This window comes from Doryrhamphus excisus, linkage group LG20 (genome assembly GCF_037039965.1).
Source record: "Doryrhamphus excisus strain RoL-2023G ecotype Guam linkage group LG20, RoL_Dexc_Guam_v1.1, whole genome shotgun sequence".
Classification (NCBI taxonomy): Eukaryota; Metazoa; Chordata; class Actinopteri; order Syngnathiformes; family Syngnathidae; genus Doryrhamphus; species Doryrhamphus excisus.
The window spans coordinates 8,802,115-8,827,670 of record NC_136376.1 but is presented as its reverse complement, the minus strand read 5'-3'; the positions used below and the strand labels follow the sequence as shown (position 1 = coordinate 8,827,670).

Below are 25,556 nucleotides of genomic sequence, written 5' to 3'. Positions count from 1 at the left end.
GACTCGCTAGAATGCGGATGATTCTATCGTCTTCCATTACGCAATGCACGTAGCGCTACGGGTGTTTACGTCATATCCGGTCGCGTATTATCTACATGCATACAGTAAACTTCCTTTCTATTTGAATGTAAACTAAAGCAGAGTGCTAAGATGGATGCAGCCAAACATCTTGCTAGCAAATGTTTTTTGTGGCAACAAAAACGTAATTTATGTGTAACCGAGCAGGTGACTATTGCCTCCAGTGTTTTAGAAGCGCGATGGGAACAAAGCACAGGACAAGAAATGCAGCAGACACGTTTACTGTCGCCGCTCGTCTCTACTCCTACTCATTTCTATCACGATACCTGTAGACAGACACTTCCGGCCTTCAAAATAACAGCACATCCTGTGGGGGTACAAAATATGGGCGTCACAAAAATAGCTTACTTGTGCAACCAGGAAGTGAGGGCTTATGACTTTCTTGTGAATTTCTCTTGGAGGTGAGTAAAGTATTTGACTTGTCCACTTGCACCATTTATATGCTAACATCAATTATGTTGTCATTTCTTGAACCTAAACATTTGTTTGGGGAGGACGTATCACTGTTAGCAAAAAAAAAAAACAAGTTGCCTGACACTGCAAAAAAAAAAAAAAAAATAAGAAAAGCAAAATCGATCTGGTTATCGGTACGATTCGTATATCGTGACAGAAACCCACGCCAAGCTAAAACTAAACACCTGATGTAGTCTGTCCGCCCTCCACGCCACGCCCCTAGGAAACCTTTAAAGCAACACACAAGCAGGAGTCTATTAGTTTTAAATGACTTGTTTTTTTTCATGTCAAGGACTCTAATGTTAACTTATTTAGACTGACAAAAAATTTTCATGTCAAGGACTCTAATGTTAACTTATTTAGATTGACAAAAATATCAAATAAATGATCCTACTTCACAGAACATTCAGGTCTAACAAAATTGGTCTTTACAGGCAAAAGATTAAAGGGACAAAACATCTACTAGTCAAGTATGGTCAAGCTCAAATGTTTGATACTGGTTTAATTTTTTTGGCAATACATTGACATATTTTCCACAGGTATTTTACCAAAGCGTTGCAGTCAAGTACTCAAAGCTTGACTCTGTAAGCAGATGTTGCATGCAGCGAATGTGTTGTAGCTGATCAAATCTATCGCAGGACAGGAATGGATGACCACTTTATGTACATAAATCAATTTGAGGGGGAAAAAAAAAAAAGTTATTTTGAACTGCAAAAAAAAATGAATGACTTGAAAAGTGACTCACAGACCAGCAAGTCTGTTGGCTATTTAGCAGGGTACAAACATGAGAACTGTAACCCCACCCAAAGCTCAAACCCCAATCTGTAAGATCTGTTGAAACAAAAACCAAAACATTGTTGGAGGGTGGAGGGGTGGGTGGGAAGAGAAATACATGTATACTTTTGACTGTTTAAGGTTTGCAGGAGTGGCCCTCCACCGACATTACAGTTTTCCCAAGTTTCGCAGCCAGATCCACTTCACATGAACAGTCTCCAATGTCATGGAACTCAAAGGCATGCTTGATACCTGTGGAAGACAAAAGTCACGTCACTTTGGACAATTTTAACACGTCCACAAACCTATACTTAAACATAAGAAAAATTTACTTTTTTGTGTGTTAAACAGTTTTAGAGTAACGCGCCATAATACTAAATGTTTACCAAGGAGAAAGAAAGATGGACGTTTTCAGTCAACTTTCTTATGGGCTTCCTGCTAATGTCTTTACTATATCAAATTTGCTTCAATATGCTCTACGGTCTTTTTTTTGTTTGTTTAAGTGAACAGACTTGTAAAAAAAAAAATTTCAATTTATAGTTCTCGGTCGGGCCAAACTGTGGTGTTCCCGCGTGATACTGTAAGTTGGTTCTCTTTTCCAAAAGACAGAAGGTTTATTTATGGAAGAATACAAGTACGACGTCTCATGTTCTGTTCATTTCAAATCAAGGTTCAAGGCGAAGCATTTGGCTTGAACGTACGATGTTTTGGATGCTATGCTTGCACAGGACAAAAAAGGAGGACGCTGTCAGTTGCCACAGAACAGACTACCGTAAGTCATGTCTTATTTACATGTTACATTCTAAACACTACGCCACCGTAGCGACAAGCATTATACATGCTATAAAACATTTTCAGAGATATGTTGACTGAGCGTCATTTCTCTCATGCGTATGTTTTTTTGGCATTTGCAGCATTTTGCTTTGCCATTTGTTTTGGAACCTGCAACATTTTTAAATAGCATTTTCCCCCCATTTAATTCATTAAATCCTCACCTTTGAGCATATCTTTGAGGGTGTTTTTTGAGCTGGCGTATACCATTTTCATCTTGAGTGGCGCTTCTTCATGGGCCCTGGTAGAAAGACGACATTTGTCAGTGACATACTAACAACAATGCCAGGTAGCCACAACCACGAGGCAGGCCTGCTTTTCAGTTAATGTGACAATGCTACAGAAGGAATGCATTCTGGGTAGCAGTATTGTGTCTGGTTAAACAAGCATTCAGTTTGAAATCAAAATATTACAAAAAAACAAAAGTAACTCTTGGCCATTTTCATTTGCAATACAACCAGTAAGTACGCCGTCGACCTACCACATGGCAAAGATGAGATCCTCTTGGCCTCCTTGTTCCGCCTTCTCAAAATGGCAGTCATAGAGTAAGTAGCAACAGCGGCCACACATCAGATGGTCCTTAAACAACTTGAAGGCATCCACGTTCATCTCATTCAGATTCTTCTGCTTGTAAACGTGTGTAACCTTAATCAAGTCTTTGACTATTTCAAACACCATCAGGCGTATACGCTCCGTTTCACTTTTTTCAAGTTTCATCGTTTCGAAGAGTTCTTTCACTTCTTCATCAACTTTTACTCCGGATGCCTGAAAACAAAACAGAATTTTATTCATAGACGGACCAAATCAACATAAATCAAAATAATGGTTTGGTCTGGAACATGTCAAAAGAAGCAGAAATATTTATACAAAAATACCGTAATAGTTAATTAAAAACAATTCACACTTCAGAGGCTGAAAGACGGCATTTACACATTTAAATCCAAAGTACTTGTCAATTAATTGGATAATTGATTAATCATCAATCCATTAGTTGTTGCACCTCTAGCCCATAGTCAAATACCTTTTCCCTGAATATTTGCAATAAAAGTAACCGTTATAGCACTGATTGGTTCCAGCTTCAATAACAACCCCCCCTTCTCTCTTTACTATAGTTTGCTGGCAAAGAAGGAAGCCAAGAAGCTAAATGGTCGACGAGAGTTTTGGACAACACTGCCCATTGCGTGTCTGCACGTGGGACGGCGTAGTGGCGACACATCAGCATAATCCAAGTACTGTACTGAAACTGGGTCAGTATGCAACAACACAAATGGGTTATTTTTTACCCCGTTTATGAAAGCTGATGGTTATCATGAATAACAGGCAGGGCAAAAAGGACCCAGGCCTACCTGGAATTATACCATGAGTACCACTAGTCAACTAAACCTCACTTTTGGTATCAAGTGTGCCTAAATGTGGAGTGAGAGTACACAAAACTTAAAAACAAAAACCCAAACAAATTCAAAATAAGTGTGCTTTACTGTTGGATAACTACCACTGATGATCTTTTAATACAAAAAAAAAAATCAGGCTGTCCTTGCATTGGAAGCAAACACTTTCAGTATAAAAAAGTTAATGTTGAAAACAAGGCAGCAGTCATAAAATGGCCGAAGCTTCCTTCCAGCTCCCTCTCTTGTCACATTCCTGTCATTGTGGAACAAGTCAGCACTAGAAAGACCGCCCCGAGGGATTCACACACACACACGCACACATAAGTTTCAAGCTCAAACAAAGCTGCCTCCATTTTGCAGAGAAAAACCACACCTTGAAGAAGAAACCCATTGAACGCACCACGAAACCCCCTCTTTTTGTTTTAAGCTAAGAAAACCACTTCCTTGTATCACGCTAAGAGGAAAACTGGCGTCTAAGTGGCGCTTCAAAGACTAACATTTGAAAAGCACACATTGACAAAGAAGTAGTGAGGCGTTGGAATTGGTATGTGCTGTGAAAGCTACTCACCATTTTTTGCTTGAGGTGTGCGTGAGGTCGGCAGAGAGAAGAAGATGGCAGCAGTCAAAACCTTTCAAGGGTTATAAGGAAGGAGAGCAGGTTAAACTTGTGAAGGCGGGGCTACGGATAAGACACACCTCCCCGCGGATGGTCTTCTCAGGTGTGACGCTTTTAGCAGCGACGCTCCGGATTAAACACGACATGACAATTCTATCCCGTAATCACGTCTTTTTATGCGTCACATTTCATACAAACGACACAGTTTTCCTTTTGTGTTGCTTTTTAAAAAGGTAGGGACTTTTCTTTTGAGGTAAAATCCCAGGTGAGCTGGAGTCATGGTGGGTGTGGCATGTGAGGATGCCCGTATATGGAGAACAAACCTGTCTCAATCTGTTCTGCAGCTGTGATGCGTTCAGTGACCTTATATGGTAAAACGCAGGATGAGGCCCAATGTTCTGGTGAAAGGATTTAGTCCAATATGGACTCCAATTATATAACATTTTATTTTCTTAATTATTGTGATATACTTATGAATCATCGCAGTCTCATGGTTGACTAAAGCCTATTGATATTTAAAAATTAAAGCACATATTATTTTTGTCCTAAATCATTTTCCCACAGAAACACGTACTGAAAAATGAAAGGATGCAAGGGCCACTTTGATGTTTTGCACATTAAGAAATTATATATTTTTTATTTATAATAAATCTTTGATATAGGAAAAAATGTGTATTAATATGAAAAAAAATTTCATTCATTTATATGTTCTAACTACAAAAATATTCCATTTATAAATAATGAAGCCTACTTCACAGACTTTTACGTATCACAGTCAGGTCTGGAACCAATTAACTGCATTACCCAAGGTTTATTGCACTCGTCAATGTACAACTATTCACAGTAAAATGACACATCATCAAAACATTGTACAACAAACTATACATTTAACACTTGACGACAAAGCACAGTCTTCTTGCTGTTCATTTTGCTCACCTTTCCAGTGTGTCGTCTCAAATTACACAAGTATGTTCCGTCACGCTTTCTCGCCACCCTCCATGCGTTTTCGTGTGCTCACGGCTGTACTGTGTGTGTGTGTGACCCCTCCCTCCCCCTTCCGCTCAATTTCGTCACACATTTTGACCAATCACATGCGGCAACTTAAACGAAAGAAAGTCGGTTCCTGTCTACTTCAAAGAGATGATTCGGATGTCTGCAATTGTATTTGAACAAAAACTCAGTACAGTAATTATTCGTATATATCACAGTGAATTGGTTCCAGACTTTCCGCCAAGTAGGATTCCTTTATAAATTGAATATTTTCGTGGTTATGGCATACAATATTCTGAAGTCATCTATACGTAAAGTAACACCAACACAATGTGTGTAAAACATATATTCCCTAATATACTGACTATAATCAGTAAAAATAAGCCATTTAAGGAGTGTACCTTGTAGGAAAGCAGGATCAATGGCGGACAGGAAGTGACGTCAGGGGCTCATAGATGAGTTTTGGTCTCAATAGTAACCCATGCTCCTACTCTGATTATTATTGTGCCTGCTGTGGGATTGATTAAACATGCAATAAAAAAAACTAATCCAAGCTTGGTGCTATTACTGACACCTAGCGACCAATGTAGAATACTACAGTCACAAGTTGTGGTCTTAGTGGCTTACACTGTATTTGTGTTAAAGTTCATTTTTATGCTTAAAAATGCTTACTTTAAACAAAAAATGTGCTTAAATATGCAAATTTTGACTAATAAAAGGCTTTAGTCAACCATGAAACAGCATCTTTTGTGAATTAATTCATGTTTGAAAATGAGGGCGGTGACTGTAATGTCTACACCACAGTAGCATGTGACAATGTGACATTACAGTGATTCACAGGATGCCGGAGGCCCACCCCCGTCTGGGCTTGCCGCCGCTCCAACAAAAATGGCGTTTAAATGCCAACACGCGTCCCAGCATGTACTTTCATTTTGCAGCTTGATTGGAAAAAAATTTAACAAATATACACTAAAACAATATGCAAAAAAAAAAAAACTTATGAAAATGAACACAGACAAGAACTACAAATATATGTTTGTTATTGATGCATAAATATTTGTGCCGATCCACCCACACTCCTATGAAAGAGTTAGGAGGCTGCAAAAATGCAGTTTCTTAATCAGGGAAGGTCTGATGCAACATGAGGCTGCCAGTTGTGGCTGCTCAAAAAAAAAAAAAAAGATGGAAAGGAAAAAAAATGGGGTGGGGCTTGCACCGCTGAAACACAAGGCAGGAAATGGCTGAAGCAATGAGAAGTACTGCAAATCACATTGCTTGTTGGGCCACAATCCGCTCACAACTGGTACAACAAAATACATTTAATTCTGGGATGCATCCTAATGAGAAGTTTATATTCCGTCTCTAACACAGCTGTTGCTTTAAGTGCTAATGTTTTCATACAATGACTTAACTACGTATACCTATCTATTCTATTACGACAACGGTACTTAGATTACCCTAAATGTAAAATAAAGGCATTTTCCCATTAACGTCAGTAATACTTGTCACGCAAAAGTTTCCTATAGTGTACTAAAAGAACAGTAAGTAGTTAACACGTCAGCGGAAGAATAACGTAAGACTTCCTCCTCCCAGAATCCTTGCTTCTACCTCACTCGCAACGTCCTTTCCATTGACTGCATGGATAAAAGTAAAATAATTACTGTTTTTTTCATATGGTGTTCATTCAGGGAAAGGTCCCTTTTGCGGCCTACATAAAATGATGGCTGTGTTTCCATTTGTGCACTTCCACGCACACTTAAATATGTAGTACATACACTACATACTTAGTTCCTGAGGGTGTGAATTCTTGTCAGTGTAGTGCTGTTCCAAATCGATCTCTGCCCATTGCGCATTTACCGGAAATGATGATGGCAATATTTATCTCCTTCCTCTTTTTTTCTCCTTTTTGACTGAAAAAAGGGAACCGCTAAAGTTGGTCCCTCCTCCTTAGCTATGTAGGCAAGATGGCGATGATTTTTGGTAAGTCTCCATCGTTGCACACTCACCATGTGGGGCGCGTCGAGTGCAACATCCGGGTACTGGCGACGAACTGCATTTTTTCTTTACTTCTCGTGTGAATACGCTGAAAATGCTAAGTGTAAAGCCTTCACTAATGCTACAGCGTAACGAAGCAAATTAGTTTAACACTTTAACATGTCAATTCGAAAAAAATGTCGGTTTATGTCGTCTTTTAAGCGGCGAAACCGACCAATTCCTTGTCATGTTTTAAGCAGCGTCAAGTAAAATTAGCAACGTAGCAAACAATAAACCGCAGAACTACAGACACAGGCCTCAGGATAACGATTGTAATTTTACACCAGTATGTCCATGTACTCTATTACTGTATATTCTTTTTTTTTTAATACGTGGCCCCCTGTCGTGTAGTTAGAGAAACAAAATGCTATGATGCAGTGTAATTATACATCAAGTACATATTCAGCTCGTCAGTAACTTACCAATTATTGGTTATGGTTCCGTTGAATTGTTTACTGTGAACATGTAGTTATATCACGGGACTAAGTCAAGCCTTTATTACGGTTACGACATCGATCCCGGAAGTTGGAACAGCCCAACTTTTAATCTAACGTCTCCATACAAGAACAACAAATACAAATCTTCTACTCACCGTTTGTGTGTTCAAGCCACCGTCCAGATGACACGTTTCGGTTTGTATTAAGTATTTGATTACTATTCGACTATACGGTTATAAGCCACACGGACTCCAGCGTAAGTAAGAAAAAATGTGATAGTTTCCGCCTGTGTGGAGTTAAAAAACTAAAACTGATTGGTCAGCACTACGCAACACGTCATTAGCATTATGGTTGCCTATTGGTTGGGGGGCGGAGTGAATTTTGAAACCGGAAGTTTAGCAATGGAATATTTTATTTTAAAAAATTGATCACAAGACGGACAAATTATTAAATCAATATTGTCTACTTTGTATTTTTACAGGCGAAGACTTCATTTTCTATCTAAAGTACTATCGAATAATAACTTTATATGAAACATGGGGTGTTCTTTGTTCAGCCCTGTCAACACGGAAGTGATGGGATTTCTGCACTAACCACCAGGAGGCGACCGGTGATTATAATAGAGCCTCAATGTAGTGAATACACATGTTCAGTGTTTTTAAATTACATATTTATTGAACAAACAGATTTATATTTACGACAGATTCAATAATTTATGTAATAATAATCATTCGTTTTCCCTTGATTTTTTTAACTACCTTCAACACCACACCCAAAAGAAGTTCATTTCTGACTGCAGGCAACAACACAGGTACTAAGTCTTCCATTTTAACATTCTGAGCGGATCCTCTACAACATGGACAGATTAAGCCACTGCAAAGAAAAACACAAAAAACATTATTCGTAAAATTTTCATTTTATATTTTGACTCCATCCCTCATGACCTCTTACCTCCATAAAACCCAGTTCTATCACACCAGACCCTGACTTGTCCAGCGTCTTGAATGTATCTGTTTGAAAGGAAAATTGTTGTTAGGACTGTATATAACAGCATTTTAAGTGCAAGAACTCACTGAAGAGTGACTCTAAGCGGATCAGGCAGCAGACAAAATTGTCAAAGTCAATGGTGTAGCTTGGTTCTCTGTAGCGAGCCACAATGATCTGATGCAATGGGTTGTTGAGAGAAAAACCTGCCAAAGAGGAATAACATCAAATAAGGGCGTCAGCTTCCACCAAGTACTGTACACACACCAAAATCAATGTAAACTTTTGCTAACTGTGTTTGCATTCTGTCATGCTCCATTAAAAAAAGTGTCCTATATTGTTTGGAATGTACTCACCAGCATCTTCTACTGCCGACCGCATCTCAGAAGAGCTCATGCAGCCACTCTTGTCTGCATCTCTTGTTCTGTAAATGTTCTAAAAGGAACAAAGAAACACATTATTAATGCTCGTTGCTAACACCAACTAAATTGGCAATGAAGACTCACCACCCAAAACATTAGGAACACCTGCAAAAGCTCGAGATTCTAGGCAGGTGTACCTGTAACATTGTGATTGGTGAGTGTTTATGAAAAAATTGAATTTACCAAGTACTGCTCAATCTTGGTCCACAGAATCTTGAACTCTACCAATCCCAACTTGCCACTTCCATCTTTCTTTGAAGAGTTGGTTAAAGTGGATAAACAATATTGATGATTTAGATACCTTACTTTCTTATGTCCCTCTGCAGTACAGAACACCACAGAGAGAAAGTCGCAATGTCAACATCTCAATACTATATTAAAGCATCCATTCATTCATTTTCTACCGCTTATCCTCACAAGGGTCACAGGGGTGCTGGAGCCTATCCCAGCTGTCTTCGGGCAAGAGGCAGGGTACACCCTGGACTGGTCGCCAGCCAATCACAGGGCACATATAGACAAACAACCATTCACACTCACATTCATACCTATGGACAATTTGGAGTTGCCAATTAACCTAGCATGTTTTTTGGAATGTGGGAGGAAACTCCACACAGAGATGCCTGAGGGTGGAATCAAACTCACGTCTCCAAACCTGTATTAAATCAAGGAGACAAAAATCAAATTTCCATTAAACACTACAGTTCTTTTGTGTTTCCAGTCCATTCAGTGTCTGAACTGTGTCGTTCCAGTTTTCAGCACCCTTTCAATTGGAGTACCAATGAAAGTTTGGGACGGTTTGGTTTTATTGAGCCAAACCTTCACTAACTGAACTGAACTCTGAATCACGGCTAAAAACAAAGGATACATCAAGCAGATTGACCATGTTGCGGCACGTAGTCAGGCTGAACCCGTTGGTTTTGATGTCACTTCCTGAAAATGAACACTGGTTTAAATTCACGGCCTTTCACATGCATGTATTTCAGAAGGCGATCATTTCTCTTACTCTTTCCAACCACTTTGTTGAGGATTTTCTGCAGCTCAAATACACAAATCTCCACATCCTAAGAGTCATATCAAAATGCTTACATATAAGAAGTACTTCAAAATGAAACATGAATGCATTGATAAACTCACATGTCCGGCCAGTTGTCCAAACAGTCTCTTGAACCGATCATCAACATCGCTTTCATCGATATCAATCTAAGGATTTAACAGTAAATGGAAACATTTTCTAATGCTTTCTTGCCACATGCTTATAATGACATTACCTGTTTAACATGGCAGTCAACTGGATCATCAATCTCCCTAAAAGGCCGCAACAGATCATTACGTTACTTTTTGTGATAATCCTTCTGGTGCCATACCGTGCTATAGTTGTACATACTGAAAGTCAGCCTGTTTCTCAGAGAACACCCGCACATAGAAGTCTCCATTCTTGTTTGGCTCAAAGGTAGACGGGATGATGAGGTATTCCCCAGGGGGTAGGTGGAGGCGGTTGGACACTTCTCGGAGATTGATGAAGGTCTCGGAACGTGCTGCTGAGCGGTTCCGCAAAAAGAAATTTTTCTTCAGGTGCACTTGCTTCGCACCAGAGTACTGTAATGTGATGCACATGTCCAAAGGTCACACAAGGATAGGTCAGTTCTATTTGGTGTGACAATTTAACACTTTTTGTGACTTTCTGCAACATTTAGTCCAAAAGAAGAACCGTGTTTTTGGCCCTGACTGTACATCCCAAGTCATGTAAGCAGAATTGCATTCAAATCAGTAAAACTCTACTGCATGTGTCATCATATACACACAATTGTTAATGTTTAAAGTGAGTTAAGGCTATTGCTTTTTATGACTTTGTTACACAGAGTTTGACAGTTTTTCCTCTGGAAAACTGTTTTAAAAGCAGAAATGGAGTGCGTTCAATATCAGTTAGTGTTCTCCGACAACAACCGTTTCCTCCCTTGCAATCATACCTCCTCAGGGAGCTGTAAGAAAAAGACAAAAACAAAATCACTTGAGGAAAGTTTGCAAAAGCACTAAGTTGTGTATTTTTATTTACAGTATCGCCTACCTCATAGATGGCAAAGCCAATAGTCTCCATATCCTCCCCCATTTTCCTCCTCCTACGCTTGTCTTTCTGCATCAAGCCCACAATGAATGTGCATCCATCCTCTCCATCATAGGGGTCATCATCCACCTCATCCAGTTTTATGACAAACTGAGGGTTTGTCCAAAAGGAATCTAAACAAACAATACAACAGCATTTCAACTGCAGCTACCAAAAAATAAATTCGAGGAACTTTATTTGTAAAAAAAAACAAAACAAAACAATCAGGCGAACATTATGGAAAGATGTCAAAAAAAGTACTTGGATAGTTTCTGCAGCCACCAGCAGACACTCCGGTTCTCCATGTTTCTTCAAACTCTGTCTCCGCCCACTTCTTGTATTCATTCCCTGTGAGGGCATCAGGGGTGAGGTTGCAAATCTCCAAGCGGGAATACTCTCGCAGGAAGTCAGAAAACGACATCCTGTGAGAAGAGTGACTTATTAGATTTCAGCACCAAGGCTCATGGAGCACCCTTGGCAACGTCACCGTCTTTCTCATTTGCAGTCAATGTGCGTGTGAGTGATTGATTACCAGAACTCCCCATCTTCCTGCCGGTTGGTCAATCTTTGCCGGTCGTCATTGCTTACATATTTCCACTCAGAGGAACTAGAACAATGAGCATTACGTTCTTCACGTTAGTTCCATATGAATTAGTTCATACTGAATATTATGTGTGCAGGCTGTTGGTTGTCGACTATCAGTACAAAGTATAGATTAAAAGTTTTAACGAGGATTGCTGACATTCAAGGAAGTCAACAAACATTCATGAGAGCAGTCCTTAAGCCAGTTCAGCCAGTTGTTCCTAGAATAATACAGTTGACAAATATTAGGTGCAAATTTGCAGTTTAGATCTGGATAGAATAAAAATTAATTGTGTTGATCTGGTCTGTCTCTGATCTAAAAAAAAAATATCTATTGATTTGATTTAGGTAGGGCGACACGGTGGTCTAGTGGTTAGCGCGCAGACCTCACAGCTAGGAGACCAGGGTTCAACTCCACCCTCGGCCATCTCTGTGTGGAGTTTTCATGTTCTCCCCGTGCATGCGTGGGTTTTCTCCAGGTTCTCCGGTTTCCTCCCACATTCCAAAAACATGCTAGGTTAATTGGTGACTCCAAATTGTCCATAGGTATGAATGTGAGTGTGAATGGTTGTTTGTCTATATGTGCCCTGTGATTGGCTGGCGACCAGTCCAGGGTGTACCCCGCTTCTCGCCCGAAGACAGCTGGGATAGCACCCCGGCGACCCTCGTGAGGAAAAAGCGGTAGAAAATGAATGAATGAATGAATGAATGTTCACTACCCACTTGTCGCTCCAGGCTCCAGTCCACTCCACCTGACCCCATGGATTTCTGATCCTGATCAGCTGCTGCGTGTTTCCTCTGTAATCCAGCTAGCACACACCGAGGTTGAATTTATACAGGGTTAAGTTACTTCAATGGTGCTTCTTTTGTTAGGTACGTTTGCTATTTCGTAGTTGACTCTCAGGTATGACCAATATTACTGGACGGACTCTTTACCTGCTCAGCTCCAGTCACAGAGTAGGCATGGCCTTTCACCAACTTGCGATATGTGACGGCTTCAGAGTCAGCTGCACTTGTGATCTAAGATGGAGAGAAGTGTAGTGAAAATAGAACCATTTACTAACCAATATGAATGTGGGAGAAGCAGAAACACTCAAACTGACATCTATGGAACATCCCAGAAGTGAGCCTCTGTCCAGGGCTTTCCTAATGATGTTAAAAAGATGAGGATTGGCCTGGGATAGTTCATGTCGCTCAGCAATGCCTCCAGTAAAGTCCTCAAAACCTTCAGTAGTAGTTCCTCCGGAGAGGGCCTCGTAGCATCCATTTAGCCTGTAGCATTAAAAGTAATAACCATAAAGATCTAGACACGGAATAATGAAAACCAAACAACATGTGCTCTCATACTTGGCGTAGGCCTTTTCCAGCAGTGCACTCCAAAATTCCGATCCATCGGCTGAATGGACAAACAGGAGTTCTCCATCTTTGGTGGGCAAGCGGTCATCAACCACCACATCCACCCACTCGCCAAACTGCCAGAACTGGCAATACAAGAAAACAAGGTGCATAAGCTTGTCTATTCAGCACATAGTAGTCATTCTGGTCCATCATACACCAGTGTTAGCAGTGTGGAGAGTGCGAGTGACTGGCATGAGTTGTGGCCGACAGCAGCTCCTGTGTGCATATTCACTGAATACGTGTTCTCCGCTTGTTTATGAGGTGAATGAAGTGCTTCGGGGCGGCACGGCAGTCTAGTGGTTAGGAGACCAGGGTTCAATTCCACCCTCGGCCATCTCTGTGTGGAGTTTGCATGTTCTCCCCGTGCATGCGTGGGTTTTCTCCAGGTACTCCGGTTTCCTCCCACATTCCAAAAACATGCTAGGTTAATTGGCGACTCCAAATTGTCCATAGGTATGAATGTGAGTGTGAATGGTTGTTTGTCTATATGTGCCCTGTGATTGGCTGGCGATCAGCCTCACGCCCCAAGACAGCTGGGATAGGCTCCAGCACCCCCGCAACCCTTGTGACGAAAAGCTGTAGAAAATGAATGCATGAATGAAGTGCTTCGCCGATTATGAGGCTCTCCTTAACCGCAAACAAGGCCATTCCAATAGTATTCTACACTGGCCACTAGGTGTCAGTAATGTTACATTGATGGGACAATAGCCACCATAAGAAGTATTTTATCTTTTATATGGCTGCACGGTGGAAAAGTGGGTACATTGATGAGAATCAACCATTTTATTGAATATTATAGCATTTTAGTGAGACATTTACAGAAAATACTTTCATTGAACATCATGACGGGCGAGTGGTTAGCACGCAGGCCTCACAGCTAGGAGACAGAGTTCAATTCCACCCTCGGCCATCTGTGTGTGGAGTTTTACATGTTCTCCCCGTGCAGGAGTGGGTTTTCTCCGGTTTCTTCCCACATTCCAAATTGTCCATAGGTATGAATGTGAGTGTGAATGGTTGTTTGTCTATATGTGCCCTGTGATTGGCTGGCAACCAGTTCAGGGTGTACCCCGAATGAATGTCTCCTTTTATTATACTATGTGTACTGTATTGGGTAATACAAATTTTAAAGTCACTATAGGGGTGTTATTTCACATCCAGAGGGCTCTAATAATGTGAAAATCTTATGTATAAGGTCCCCTCACCTCACAAACTCTTGAATTAAAGTATAAAGAGGCAGTATATTTTGAATGTAGTACGTGTGTGTGAATGACTATACCTCAAAGTGAAAGATACCAGCATAGTCCTTGTCAAAGCTTTGGTCATGTGGTACAACGCGCGACAGAATCTGCTTGTTGAGGGTCAAGGAGGCGATAGCCGCCAGGAGCCAGCAGTCACCTAAACAGAGAAAGTTGATATTAATCTTGTTTTCAAAAACATATATGTCTCAGTTAAACCACAGTTACTTGTCTTGACTCGTCTTTCACCTTAAATGTACTAACCGCCCAGCCCCACCCACTTATGTTCCCATTGTTCCCAGACAGGGTGGAGGCAGAGAGGAGCATGACAACATGCGAGCATATTTTGTACACAATGACGGATACTGTCAGTGCGCAGGTGTTTACTAGGATAGGGCGTTTAATCCAATCAGGATCATTTTTAATTATACAGATCAGAGAATTAAATGTAGATTTTCAAGTTTTTCAAGCATGCAAAGTTTTTTTAGTGTGTGTGTGTGTGTGTGTGTCTCACCAAGTGCTCCCTGACAAATATCAGTCCTTGTAGCATCTTCCAGGATAAATTTTGGATTGGAAACAATATCCTGGGACAAACAAGTGTTTATTGTTAGTACTTAATACAACATAAGTAATATGAGACTACATGGTAGAACAATTATGACTCTTTTGAGTCCCTTTTACAAACACGCCTATAATTATGTCACGCCCCTTTTAGGTATTAATATTGCAAACCAGAATAGGCACATAAAAACAATAGGGACAATTAATGAGCCGGCCAAAATCAGTAATAATAAGTTCTCAGTTCCCCATGCAAGAAGCTACATCCACACTACAGTACCCTACCTTGGGTCTCAGCCACTTGATGCCTCGAACTTTATATGAATTGGGTCCAAGTTCATCGAAGCCCAAAGATGCCGGTAGAGGTTCAAAGGTTTCATCCTCAAATAAGCGTCTTCTTTCCAGGCAGCTTCTCCTCAGAGACTCAAAGTCCTGGTTGAGATATGGTACCGCGTGATCGTTAGTTCCAATCCCATGCAATTTATCTCGGTTGTGCTGAAGTTTTGATGCAATGCCGGCCATTTTCAAAGGTCCTCTCAGGTGTCTGTCTCGTACCAAAATGAATACGCTACCAGGTGTGTTGGTTACTATCTGCACAGCTCAGATGAAGCCACACCTTTGTTATTCCTCCCGGAGAGCTTTGGAGCACCATCTTCCTGATACAAATCAAATACCACTTGTTTTATTTCACATTTGTGTGACCTCTTCGGTTTTCTTAATATACAAAGATGTATTCATGTTCACAATGTTATAATGTATACCATCTTTATTTTTTATGTTTTTGTTGATGTTTTGATATTATAAAACTCCATCAGTTTATTTCAAGGGCTGTTTATGACCCAATATTTTATTTCAAGATTTTTTATTTGGTTTACTTAATTGATATAGCGTCCTTGTTTATGTTGCTAGTAGATTGCCAGGCACAGCCACTGCAAAAGGAAACAAAACATTTATACAACAAATGAACAAGATGTAAATTGTTACATTGATGAGAACCAATTTATCAACCATTTTATTGAATATTATAGCATTTTAGTGAGACATTTACAGAAAATTAATACTTTCATTGAACATCATGGCGGGCGAGTGGTTAGCACACAGGCCTCACAGCTAGGACACCGAGTTCAATTCCACCCTCGGCCATCTCTGTGTGGAGTTTACATGTTCTCCCCGTGCATGCGTGGGTTTTCTCCGGTTTCCTCCCACATTCCAAATTGTCCATAGGTATGAATGTGAGTGTGAATGGTTGTTTGTCTATATGTGCCCTGTGATTGGCTGGCGACCAGTCCAGGGTGTACCCCGCCTCTCGCCCGAAGACAGCTGGGATAGGCTCCAGCACCCCCGCAACCCACATGAGGATAAGCTGTAGAAAATGAATGAATGAATGAATGTCTCCTTTTATTATACTATGTGTACTGTATCGGGTAATACAAATGTTAGTCACTATAGGGGTGTTATTTCCCATCCAGAGGGCTCTAATAATGTGAAAATCTTATGTATAAGGTCCCCTCAACTCAAATTCTTGAATTAAAGTATAGAGAGGCAGTATATTTTGAATTTGAGTAGCGTCCTTGTTTATGTTGCTAGTAGATTGCCAGGCACAGCCACTGTAAAAGGAAACAAAACATTTATACTTCAAATGAACAAGATATTAAAACCAACTCATGTCCAGCATACCTGCTGCATGTCCAGCTCAATCTTCCCAGAATCTGCTCGTTCCAGAGCCTTAAACATTTCTGATTGGGAAAAATGCAGATATTGACATAGTGATTGAAATGAATGTTGGCATGTGTCTATGTATGCTTACTGAAGAGCATTTCCACTTTAATGAGGCAGCCTACGAAGCTGTCAAAGTCAATTGCATAGTGAGCATCAGCGTAGCGACAAACAACGGCCTGCAGCACGGCGCTGTTGATGTGGAAACCTGTGGACATATAAGACGACCATCACTTGTCGTTATTCTTCACAGCCTGCTGAGGTTAACGTCAACGCTCATGGATTACCTACAGGGTGTCACATATGACCGGAGTTAAGTTGCAATACCTCTCCCGTGTTTGTGAAAGAAGTATACTGTGCTCCACCCCCGTCCGACTGGCTTATCCGGTTTACTTTTAACTGTTGGACCAACTCCCATTCTCAGCTTGAGTGAGTCAGCGATCTATAGATCCATATCTCATTTCACCAATCATAAGGTGTTTGGCATTTCAGAACAGTGCAGGCCAAATGTTTGAACACACACAACACACCTGATGATCCTAACCCCATTAATAAGGCAAGAAATGTAACCCTGACAAGGCACACCTGTGAGGTGGAAACCATCTAAGGTGACTACCTCATGAAGCTTATTGAGAGAACAAAAAAAGGGTTTGGAGTGCTATAAAAAAAAAAAAAACAAATATTAAACTTATTTCACATTCTTTTGTTAAGTACATAATTTTACAGGATCTACAATGTACCTGTAAATAGTCAGGAAAATGAAGGAAACAATGAATGAGGTGTGTCCAGTTTTTTGGCAAGGACTGTATGTTGACTACAAAAGTAAACCAGCAATGTCTGTATAGAGCAGGGGTCTCAAACATGCAGCCCGCGGGGCCAAATGTGGCCCTCAGGACACTACTTTGAGGCCCCCGCCTTGATATGAAAGTTTAATGTTAGTGCGGCCCGCGCAAGTTTGATATGGATGCTGTATGGTATCATGTACCCAGAAAAAATTATTACGTTTGATTAATGTTCATGTTAAAGGTTAAATAACTGTTAATAGTTATCCTCCCTATCCGTGTGGAAGTGGTAAGTTTTTGGCTTTTTTTAAGTTTAAAGGAAATAACTTGGAGGCTACCGTTTAGGTCGCTAGCTCTCTAGTTTGCGAGTTAGCATGTGTCTCAAGACCCTGCAGTTGCGCAATATGTTGTAAATAAAAAGAGTATAAATGTGACTATAGTCGTGTTTTGTCATGTCTACAGGGCTCTAATAATGCTTTGTTCATTTTAATCTGAAAAAAATAATTTGTCTACCCACCAACTATATGTGGTTTCTTAAGTTTTTATTATTTGCTGTTTTTTGTTATTATTATTATATTTATTTATTACTGCTTGATTGATTTTCTTTATTCTTGATTTGTTTATTTATTTTTCATCTTATTTTGTGCAGAAAAATAAAAATTAAGATATTTAGAACAGTGGAATGTTTTATCAGCGCTTTTATTGTAGAAAATCAGAACCAAAGCACTGAAAAAGTTTGTATATTTTTCTGTTTTTAATAAATGCGTTTTTTTTTGAAAACCTGATGTGGCCCAGTCTCACCCAGACCCTAGCTCCAGTGGCCCCCAAGTAAATTGAGTTTGAGACCCCTGGTATAGAGAAATAAAAAAATAAATAGTACTGTAACAATATAAGACATTTCAATGTTACAATATTAATACGACAACATCAGAATTCAATACTGTTGCTGTTCAATATCAAAGTATTTGCAGGTGTTTATTCAGGCTGCATTTACACAATGGGCTCAAATGTCAATTATTTACTTCTATTGTCACTGTCTGATGTTGAGAGAGCATTCATTCATGCATTCAGGTGGGTGTTCAGTAAATGTAAACATACTGATATCAGGTAAGAGTCGGAAAAAATATGTAAATGGACGCCAAAGCTTTTTATTTGGCCCACCAAACGTCACTTAAACAGTATATTGAAATAATAAATGATGCTGATTTTAATGGAAAAATAATCAGTTAATTCCATTAGTTGTGTTACTTTGCTATCTGTTGCTGAAAACACAAATAGGATTGCATCTTACTTGGCTGAAAATGTTCTGAAGCATAAGTTTACTCAAATGTATGTATGACATTTCAACAATGGGCTATATTTTTATGGTTAAATTGTGTGATTTTTTTTTCTGCAGGTGTTTTCAAAGTGTGAGGTGGGTTTGCCTGCGAGGTGCCAGAACACTTCAGGGGATGTGCTGCGACTTGAGAAAAATAAAGAAAAATGTTTTCTTCAAACCTGGTAAGAAACATTAACTTTAAGTTATGGTAAACGGTAAAGGCGGGAGTAGGTGAGGGCTTGTTTGTTAAACCCCATGAATCCATATCAGGGGTGCGCAAACTTTTTGACTCGCGGGCCGCATTGATATGACAAAATTTACGGGGGGGGGACTATATATTTTACACGTAACAGTCCACCTGGTATTATTGTATCTGTAAAATTGTCATGCAATCTGCTATGATTATTTATTATTTTATATTTATATTTAAATATTTTAAAAATAATAAAATATTATAATTACAATAAAATTAAAATAATAATTATATATTATTATTATGTAAAATATGCAAATATAACAATAATATTATATATAATTAATATAATATTTTGCATTAATATAATAATTATAATCATCATAATAGTTCTAATAATAATTATAATAATCTAATAATCTAATAATAATCTAATAATAATAATAATTATTATTATTATTATTATTATGTGCTTGTGTCCCTTTTTTCAGGAGCACTTAGTAAACAACAGACCATGTCAAAAAAACTAAATTGATAAAACCATCAAAAGGTTGGCTCAGGCCATGATGCCAGGTTGTATGTTGAGTTTAAATGAAATACTTTGGAAAGATTGGGCGGGCCGTATTCAAACACTTGGCGGGCCGGATGTGGCCCCCGGGCCGTAGTTTGCCCACCCCTGATCCATATCTACAACAATAGAGTTGAGTGAAATTAAATAAGATGAGTATTCAAAGTGCCATTGTACATTTTTTCCTGGCATTGCAACCAGATTTTAACCTGAAGTTTAAGTGACCAAATCGCTCAAATGTCTGTTACCTGCTTCAATGGCAGCGCCTCTCATTTCGTGGGAACTCATGGTGCCAGAGTTGTCTTGGTCATGTTTTCTAAAGATCTCCTATAGAAAACAGTGCGTCATCAGAGGCAGGCCTATTTGTATTGACATGAGCACACAAGTTTTGTTTTTCTTTACCAAGTATTTCTGGATTTTATTCCAAAGTGTGTGGAATTCCATTAGTCCCAACATAGAGCTGTCATCCTTCTGTAGTATGTCAAGATTGAATAATAGTAAAAGCATGCCAGTGTATATATATATATATATATAAGTCACATGCGACTATAAGAAAACCTTGCTAAACGAGTGTGGCTTTCATGTTGTCCATTTGTAAAAGGATACATCCAGTAGACTGATGATAAGACGACCTGTCTCAAGGCTGAAGCCATCCGTCTTGATGTCCGTCCCTGGAAGAAAGTTAAAAACAACTCCCAACTTTTCAGTCCAAAAGTGAATGCTTCACTATCTTTACTTACTGTGAGAAACCACATGGTTCAGAATCTTAACCAATTCAAAGACGGAAATCTCTGTGTCCTATTTTGAAGATAATACAGCATTTAAACAATTGCTGGAGTCAAAAGGTGATCATGTTTGATTTCATATGATACCAACATTGCCGGCGATCTTCCCAAAGAGGTACTTGAAATGAGGATCCACATCATTTTCTGATATTTCCTCCTTCTGTAGACACAAAATATTGATTGAGATCATCGACTTACAAGCATAATAAATGCTCATTATTGTTGACCTTTTCTTACCTCCTCTATTTCAGCATCAACGTCTTCTTCCAATGGACTTTTAAAATACAAATTTAGAGGTTAGGTATGTTTTTTTTATGTTAAAGAGTTACGCAATAATCAATTTTTTGGACTGAGGAGTTATTATGGGAAATTGATGTCCATAAAAAGATCTCATCAGACACCAGTGGCGTAGCAAGTGTTTGTGCTTAACCGGTCAACATTCCCTGTTTCCCAACCACATCCCATCCAAGTTCTCCATAAAGTGTTTATGACTCTTTTGGCTGTACTGTAACATTGTTAGGAAAATGTGAGCCAAGCAATCCATGTGACCTCTCACATCAATCTGCATCATCTGCAAAAACACATCATGCAAACAAATCTAGAAGGGACAGAAAATATGCAAATTCAACCAAATTCTAGGGGCGGGGCTAAGAGCTGGCTACCTGGGATACTAAATCAGAATTAGTCATTTCCCTTATCTGCCATATCCCCAACTGCCGCCAGAGTCCTTGTCCACTAGATAGCAGCATAGGCCAAAGCTCCGAGGGAGCAGTTACCTACCTGGTGTCAGCTTCTTTCTCTGCGAACACTCTGAGAACAAAGCTGCCATTCTGGTGAGGGTGAAAAGTAGACGGGATGATGACATATTCTCCTGGTGGAAGTCTGAACCGGTCACAAACTTCTCGAGTGTTGATGAAGGTGCTGCTCATGGCCACAGCTCTCTGACGCAGCAGCACATCCGGACCCAGATGAACATTGCTGCAACCTTTGTACTTCATATTGGCATACAAAAGTACTATGAAAGTATAATTCATGTGGCGGTGAATATGTGATGCTTTTGATGAAGCAGGATTGAAGGCGTACCTCATCTGGGACCTGTGAAGAACAAAAGACTCTTAGGTAATCACTCACAGACGTTGTATTTAAAGGGGACCTATTATGCTTTTTCCACTTTTCTGACCTATAAATGTAGTTAGAATTTTCTATTCTAGTGTTAAATTATGCAAAAATTTTAGATATGAGGTTTTCACATTTGCAAATGAGCCCTAGAAGAAATTTGGGATGGATCAAAATGCTCAGTTTCAAAAGGCGTGGTAAAACTGTTCCTTTGTGATGTCACAGAGTGGCGGACTTCCTTATATGGTTCATAGATAGAAAGCACTTTGGGTGTGTGGCCAATCACAGCGGAGTGGGCATGCCTGGAGGCGGGCTGTGGGAGGAATAAATTAAAAAAGACCGTTTTGTCAGGAAGCACAAATCAAAGGAAATAAAGCTGGAATAGGTGCAGTTTTCTGCGTGGGTTATTGTGTGTAGCCGCTCTACAGGACACCACAACTCAATACATCAGCATAATAGGTCCCCTTTAATGTGCAAATATAATAATACCTCATAAATAGCAAAACCAATAGCCTGAAGGTCACGATTGAGCCTACGCTGCCTGCGTCCATCCTTTTGCATCAGCCCCACAAGAAAGGTGCATCCATCCTTCCCATCCATAGGATCATCATCCACGTCTTCCAGGCGTACCACAAACTGAGGGTTGGATGAGAAGGTCGCTGGAGGACACACAAGTGTAAGTGGAAGTTCATTCATTCGTTTTCTACCGCTTTTTCCTCACGAGGGTCGCAGGGGTGCTGGAGCCTATCCCAGCTGTCTTGGAGCGAGAGGCTGGTGGCCAGCCAATCACAGGGCACATATAGACAAACAACCATTCACACTCACATTCATATTCACAATTTGGAATGTGGGAGGAAACCGGAGTACCCGGAGAAAACCCACGCATGCATGGGGAGAACATGCAAACTCCACACAGAGATGACCGAGGGTGGAATTGAACCCTGGTCTCCTAGTTGTGAGGTCTGCGCGCTAACCACTTGACCACCGTGTCGCCTTAAACTGGAAGTTTTGTTCGCTAACCTGCTGACCAGGCTAAAGACTACATCATGACCTTGAAAGAAACCTGCCTTCTTGTATATTTATACAAACGTGTTACCAGGGTGATTGCGGCAGCCTCCTGCAGTTGATCCCACCCTCCACATCCCTTCAAACTGGTACTGGTTCCAGTGGCCAATGTCATCGCACATGAGCGTATCTGGAGTCAAATTGCAGATCTCGATTTTGGAGAAGTGTCTCATGAAGTCCAAGTAAGACATCCTAATAAAAGCAAACCATTTTCCCCTCATTTCTCTTCATGTTTGTTTTTATATTCCATTCTAAATAAATGAATCAATTCACCAGAACTCTCCATCTTCAGCCACTTGGTTCAGTTTAGATTTGTCTTCTCCACTGACGTATTTCCATTCACTGGATCTAAATGTGAACAATCAGTCTTCTGAATCCTGAATAAGATTCTGTTTTTTTTATAACTGCTTTCACAAAATTTACTTACCCATCACTCCAAGGCCCAGTCCACTCCACCTGCCCCCATGGGTTCCTGATGCGGACCAGTTGAACCAGCCTGCCTCGAAAGTGAACCTGGGGCCAAGATGAACAGTGGAACCCCATTGGTGGAAATATCAGGTACTCCAACAGTACCAAACATTCTTCCATTACAAAGATAACTTTATAATATGACAAACTTGTTTGTTCACAGTTAAAAATACCTCTTCCGCACCAGTCACCGAGTAAGCATGTCCTTTTACAAGTTTGAGAGCTGTAACAGCCTCTGTCTCGTTAGTATTGGTGATCTGAAAGCAACAAACACAAAAAATAGTCAATCGTCATTCATAGTTCAAGTTCAGAAATCAGAAAACACACATGAAAAAATTACATCAATAGAGCAGCCCAAAAGCGAGCCCAGCTTTAGCGCCTTTTTCATAATTTGGAAGAGCTGAGGTGGAGCCTTATCCAAAGTGTAGATTTCCGCAATCCCTCCTGTGAAATCCTCAAAGCCTTCAATGGTGTTTCCCCCTGAGAGAGCCTCGTAGCAGCCACACAATCTTTCAGATGCAGTGGGGCAAAACATAGATTCACATCAGATTCACATCAGATTCACATCAGATTCACATCAGATTCACATCAGATTCACATCAGTCATGCAGATGTTTGCTTTGATGAAGTCAAAGCAAATCCATACTTGGCATAGGCCTTTTCCAGCAGTGCACTCCAAAATTCAGAGCCCTCGGCAGAGTGAACAAACAGCAGCTTCCCGTCTCGGGTGGGCAAACGGTCATCCACCACCACATCTACCCACTCGCCAAACTGCCAGAACTAGAAAAAACATACATGATAACGGTTAAAGTTACCAACCAGAATCAACCATTTTATTGTGTATTATAGCATTTTAGTGAGATATTTACAGAAATGTATTTTCATTAAACATCAATTGGCTGCACAGCAGTAGAGTGGTTAGCACGCAGGCCTCACAGCTAGGAGACCTGAGTTCAATTCCACCCTCGGCCATCTCTGTGTGGAGTTTGCACTATTCTCTGGGTACTCCGGTTTCTTCCCACATTCCAAAAACATGCTAGGTTAATTGGCGACTCCAAATTGTCAATAGGTATGAATGTGAGTGTGAATGGTTGTCTGTCTATATGTGCCCTGTGATTGGCTGGCGACCAATCCAGGGTGTACTCTGGTGCAATAGACTCTAGCACCCCTGCCGACCCTTGTGAGGTAGAAAATGGATGAATGAATGAATAAACATCACATTGTGTTGGCTTATTCATTTTGGGGGTTTTACATGTAGCAAACCCATCATCACAAACCGCTCTTGCCCATAAGTCAACAAAACATTCATTCATTCATTTTCTACCGCGTATCCTCACGAGGGTCGCAGGGGGTGCTGGAGCCTATCCCAGCTGTCTTTGGACGAGAGGCGGGGTACACCCTGGACTGGTTGCCAGCCAATCACAGGGCACATATAGACAAACAACCATTCACACTCACATTCATACCTATGGATAATTTGGAGTCGCTAATTAACCTAGCATGATTTTGGAATGTGGGAGGAAACCGGAGTCCCCAGAAAAAAACCCACGCATGCACGGGGAGAACATGCAAACTCCACACAGAGATCTCCAAGGGTGGGATTGAACTAGGGTGTCCTAGCTGTGAGGCCTGTGCGCTAACCGTACTACTGTGTTCCATGTCGGGGTCTGGCTTTCTCTGACCTGGAAGTGAAATATCCCTGCATATCCCTCAGAGAAATTCTGCCCGGGTGGCACCACACGAGCTAGAATCCTCTGATCTAGAGTCAGTGATGCAATAGCAGCAAGAAGCCAACAGTCACCTGCATAATACAAGCAAATACAATAATAAGTTAGGGTGTTTGTTTGGTTTTTGTCACTGAGTCATTGTATATTTCTCCATCTTCTTCTTTGTCGATTACCCAGAGCTCCTTGGCAAATGTCTGTCCTTGTGGCGCCATTGTTAATGAACATTGGGTTGGAACACAGCTCCTATGGAGAACCATAACAAGAACGTTTCAACAAACAACAATCTGATGCTTTGTTTACAAACTAATGCTTTCAATAAGTTATTCTTACACGATCCTATACTCATATTCAAAACAGTATGATATAAAATGTGAGTATAGGATTGTGTAAGAATAACTTATTGAATCTCTTTGAAGCAAACATAAGTGTTACTATAGCAATACTAATTAGATGGTTTGCTCATAGGAACTTTTTTTGTTTCTTGTCTCCTTTCTTCTCACCTTTGGCCTCTTCCAAACTACTCCTCTGGTCTTGGATGAGTATGGACCCATCAGCTGATTGTACCCCAATGACTTGTGCTCAGCTGGAAAGCGTTCATCCTCAAACAGACGTCCCCTCTCCAAACACTGCTGATGCAGACTGTGATAGTCCTGCTGGTAGAATTTCATCGCATGCTGTTTGGTACCAATACCACGCTTCCTCTCCTGCTGATGGGCCAGGCGACCTGCCGTGGAAGTCATTCTCACCTCTGAAACATGTACCAGGATGATGGGATTTCGCACATTGTGAGTGGAACCACCCTCTTTATAGTGAGGGGAGTTCTGGTTCAGATAGGGAGGGGCTCACACTGGGCAGGTGATGCAAACAAATCAGACAGAAGAGTAAATGTACAGTGGGATGGCTTTGAGGCCACAATTGGAAGGCAAACAGAGACACA

General features: G+C 40.4%; 3 protein-coding genes and 1 long non-coding RNA gene across 6 annotated transcripts; 1 reads left to right on the top strand and 3 right to left on the bottom strand.

Moving 5' to 3' along the window:
- Positions 1-1,002: 1,002 nt before the first annotated feature.
- Positions 1,003-7,880, bottom strand: cfl1l (cofilin 1 (non-muscle), like). Of its 3 annotated transcripts, none has more exons than XM_078787237.1 (5): positions 7,756-7,880; positions 4,093-4,151; positions 2,618-2,901; positions 2,301-2,377; positions 1,003-1,557 (listed from the first exon to the last, which is right to left on the bottom strand). In XM_078787237.1, exons 2-5 carry the CDS (start codon positions 4,093-4,095, stop codon positions 1,442-1,444), a joined length of 480 nt encoding a protein of 159 aa, XP_078643363.1. In that variant the 5' UTR covers positions 4,096-4,151; positions 7,756-7,880; the 3' UTR covers positions 1,003-1,441. The 3 variants fall into 3 exon arrangements, with proteins under 3 accessions (XP_078643363.1, XP_078643364.1, XP_078643365.1); XM_078787238.1 differs by lacking the exon at positions 7,756-7,880 and adding an exon at positions 7,586-7,606; XM_078787239.1 differs by lacking the exon at positions 7,756-7,880 and adding an exon at positions 5,076-5,140.
- On the top strand, positions 1,821-18,913 carry LOC144894475 (uncharacterized). Its single transcript, XR_013625092.1, has 3 exons — positions 1,821-2,077; positions 3,249-3,383; positions 18,776-18,913. It is a non-coding gene; the product is annotated as an uncharacterized LOC144894475 (long non-coding RNA).
- LOC131107966 (calpain-2 catalytic subunit-like) lies at positions 8,082-15,435 on the bottom strand. Its single transcript, XM_058058506.2, has 21 exons — positions 15,167-15,435; positions 14,838-14,907; positions 14,365-14,483; positions 13,038-13,171; positions 12,794-12,962; positions 12,627-12,710; positions 12,414-12,499; positions 11,641-11,715; positions 11,370-11,530; positions 11,073-11,242; positions 10,975-10,986; positions 10,392-10,603; positions 10,276-10,312; positions 10,142-10,207; positions 10,011-10,068; positions 9,873-9,937; positions 9,191-9,259; positions 8,942-9,020; positions 8,675-8,791; positions 8,553-8,611; positions 8,082-8,474 (listed from the first exon to the last, which is right to left on the bottom strand). The coding sequence occupies exons 1-21, from the start codon at positions 15,401-15,403 to the stop codon at positions 8,451-8,453; spliced, it is 2,103 nt and encodes a 700-aa protein (XP_057914489.2). The 5' UTR covers positions 15,404-15,435; the 3' UTR covers positions 8,082-8,450.
- Positions 15,829-25,384, bottom strand: LOC131107828 (calpain-2 catalytic subunit). The gene is made up of 21 exons (XM_078787240.1): positions 25,120-25,384; positions 24,793-24,862; positions 24,575-24,693; positions 23,539-23,672; positions 23,233-23,401; positions 23,066-23,149; positions 22,852-22,937; positions 22,698-22,772; positions 22,456-22,616; positions 21,849-22,018; positions 21,327-21,338; positions 21,024-21,235; positions 20,481-20,517; positions 20,335-20,400; positions 20,199-20,256; positions 20,065-20,129; positions 19,861-19,929; positions 19,707-19,785; positions 16,689-16,805; positions 16,559-16,617; positions 15,829-16,488 (listed from the first exon to the last, which is right to left on the bottom strand). Exons 1-21 carry the CDS (start codon positions 25,357-25,359, stop codon positions 16,465-16,467), a joined length of 2,106 nt encoding a protein of 701 aa, XP_078643366.1. The 5' UTR covers positions 25,360-25,384; the 3' UTR covers positions 15,829-16,464.
- Between the last annotated feature and the right edge of the window lie 172 nt (positions 25,385-25,556).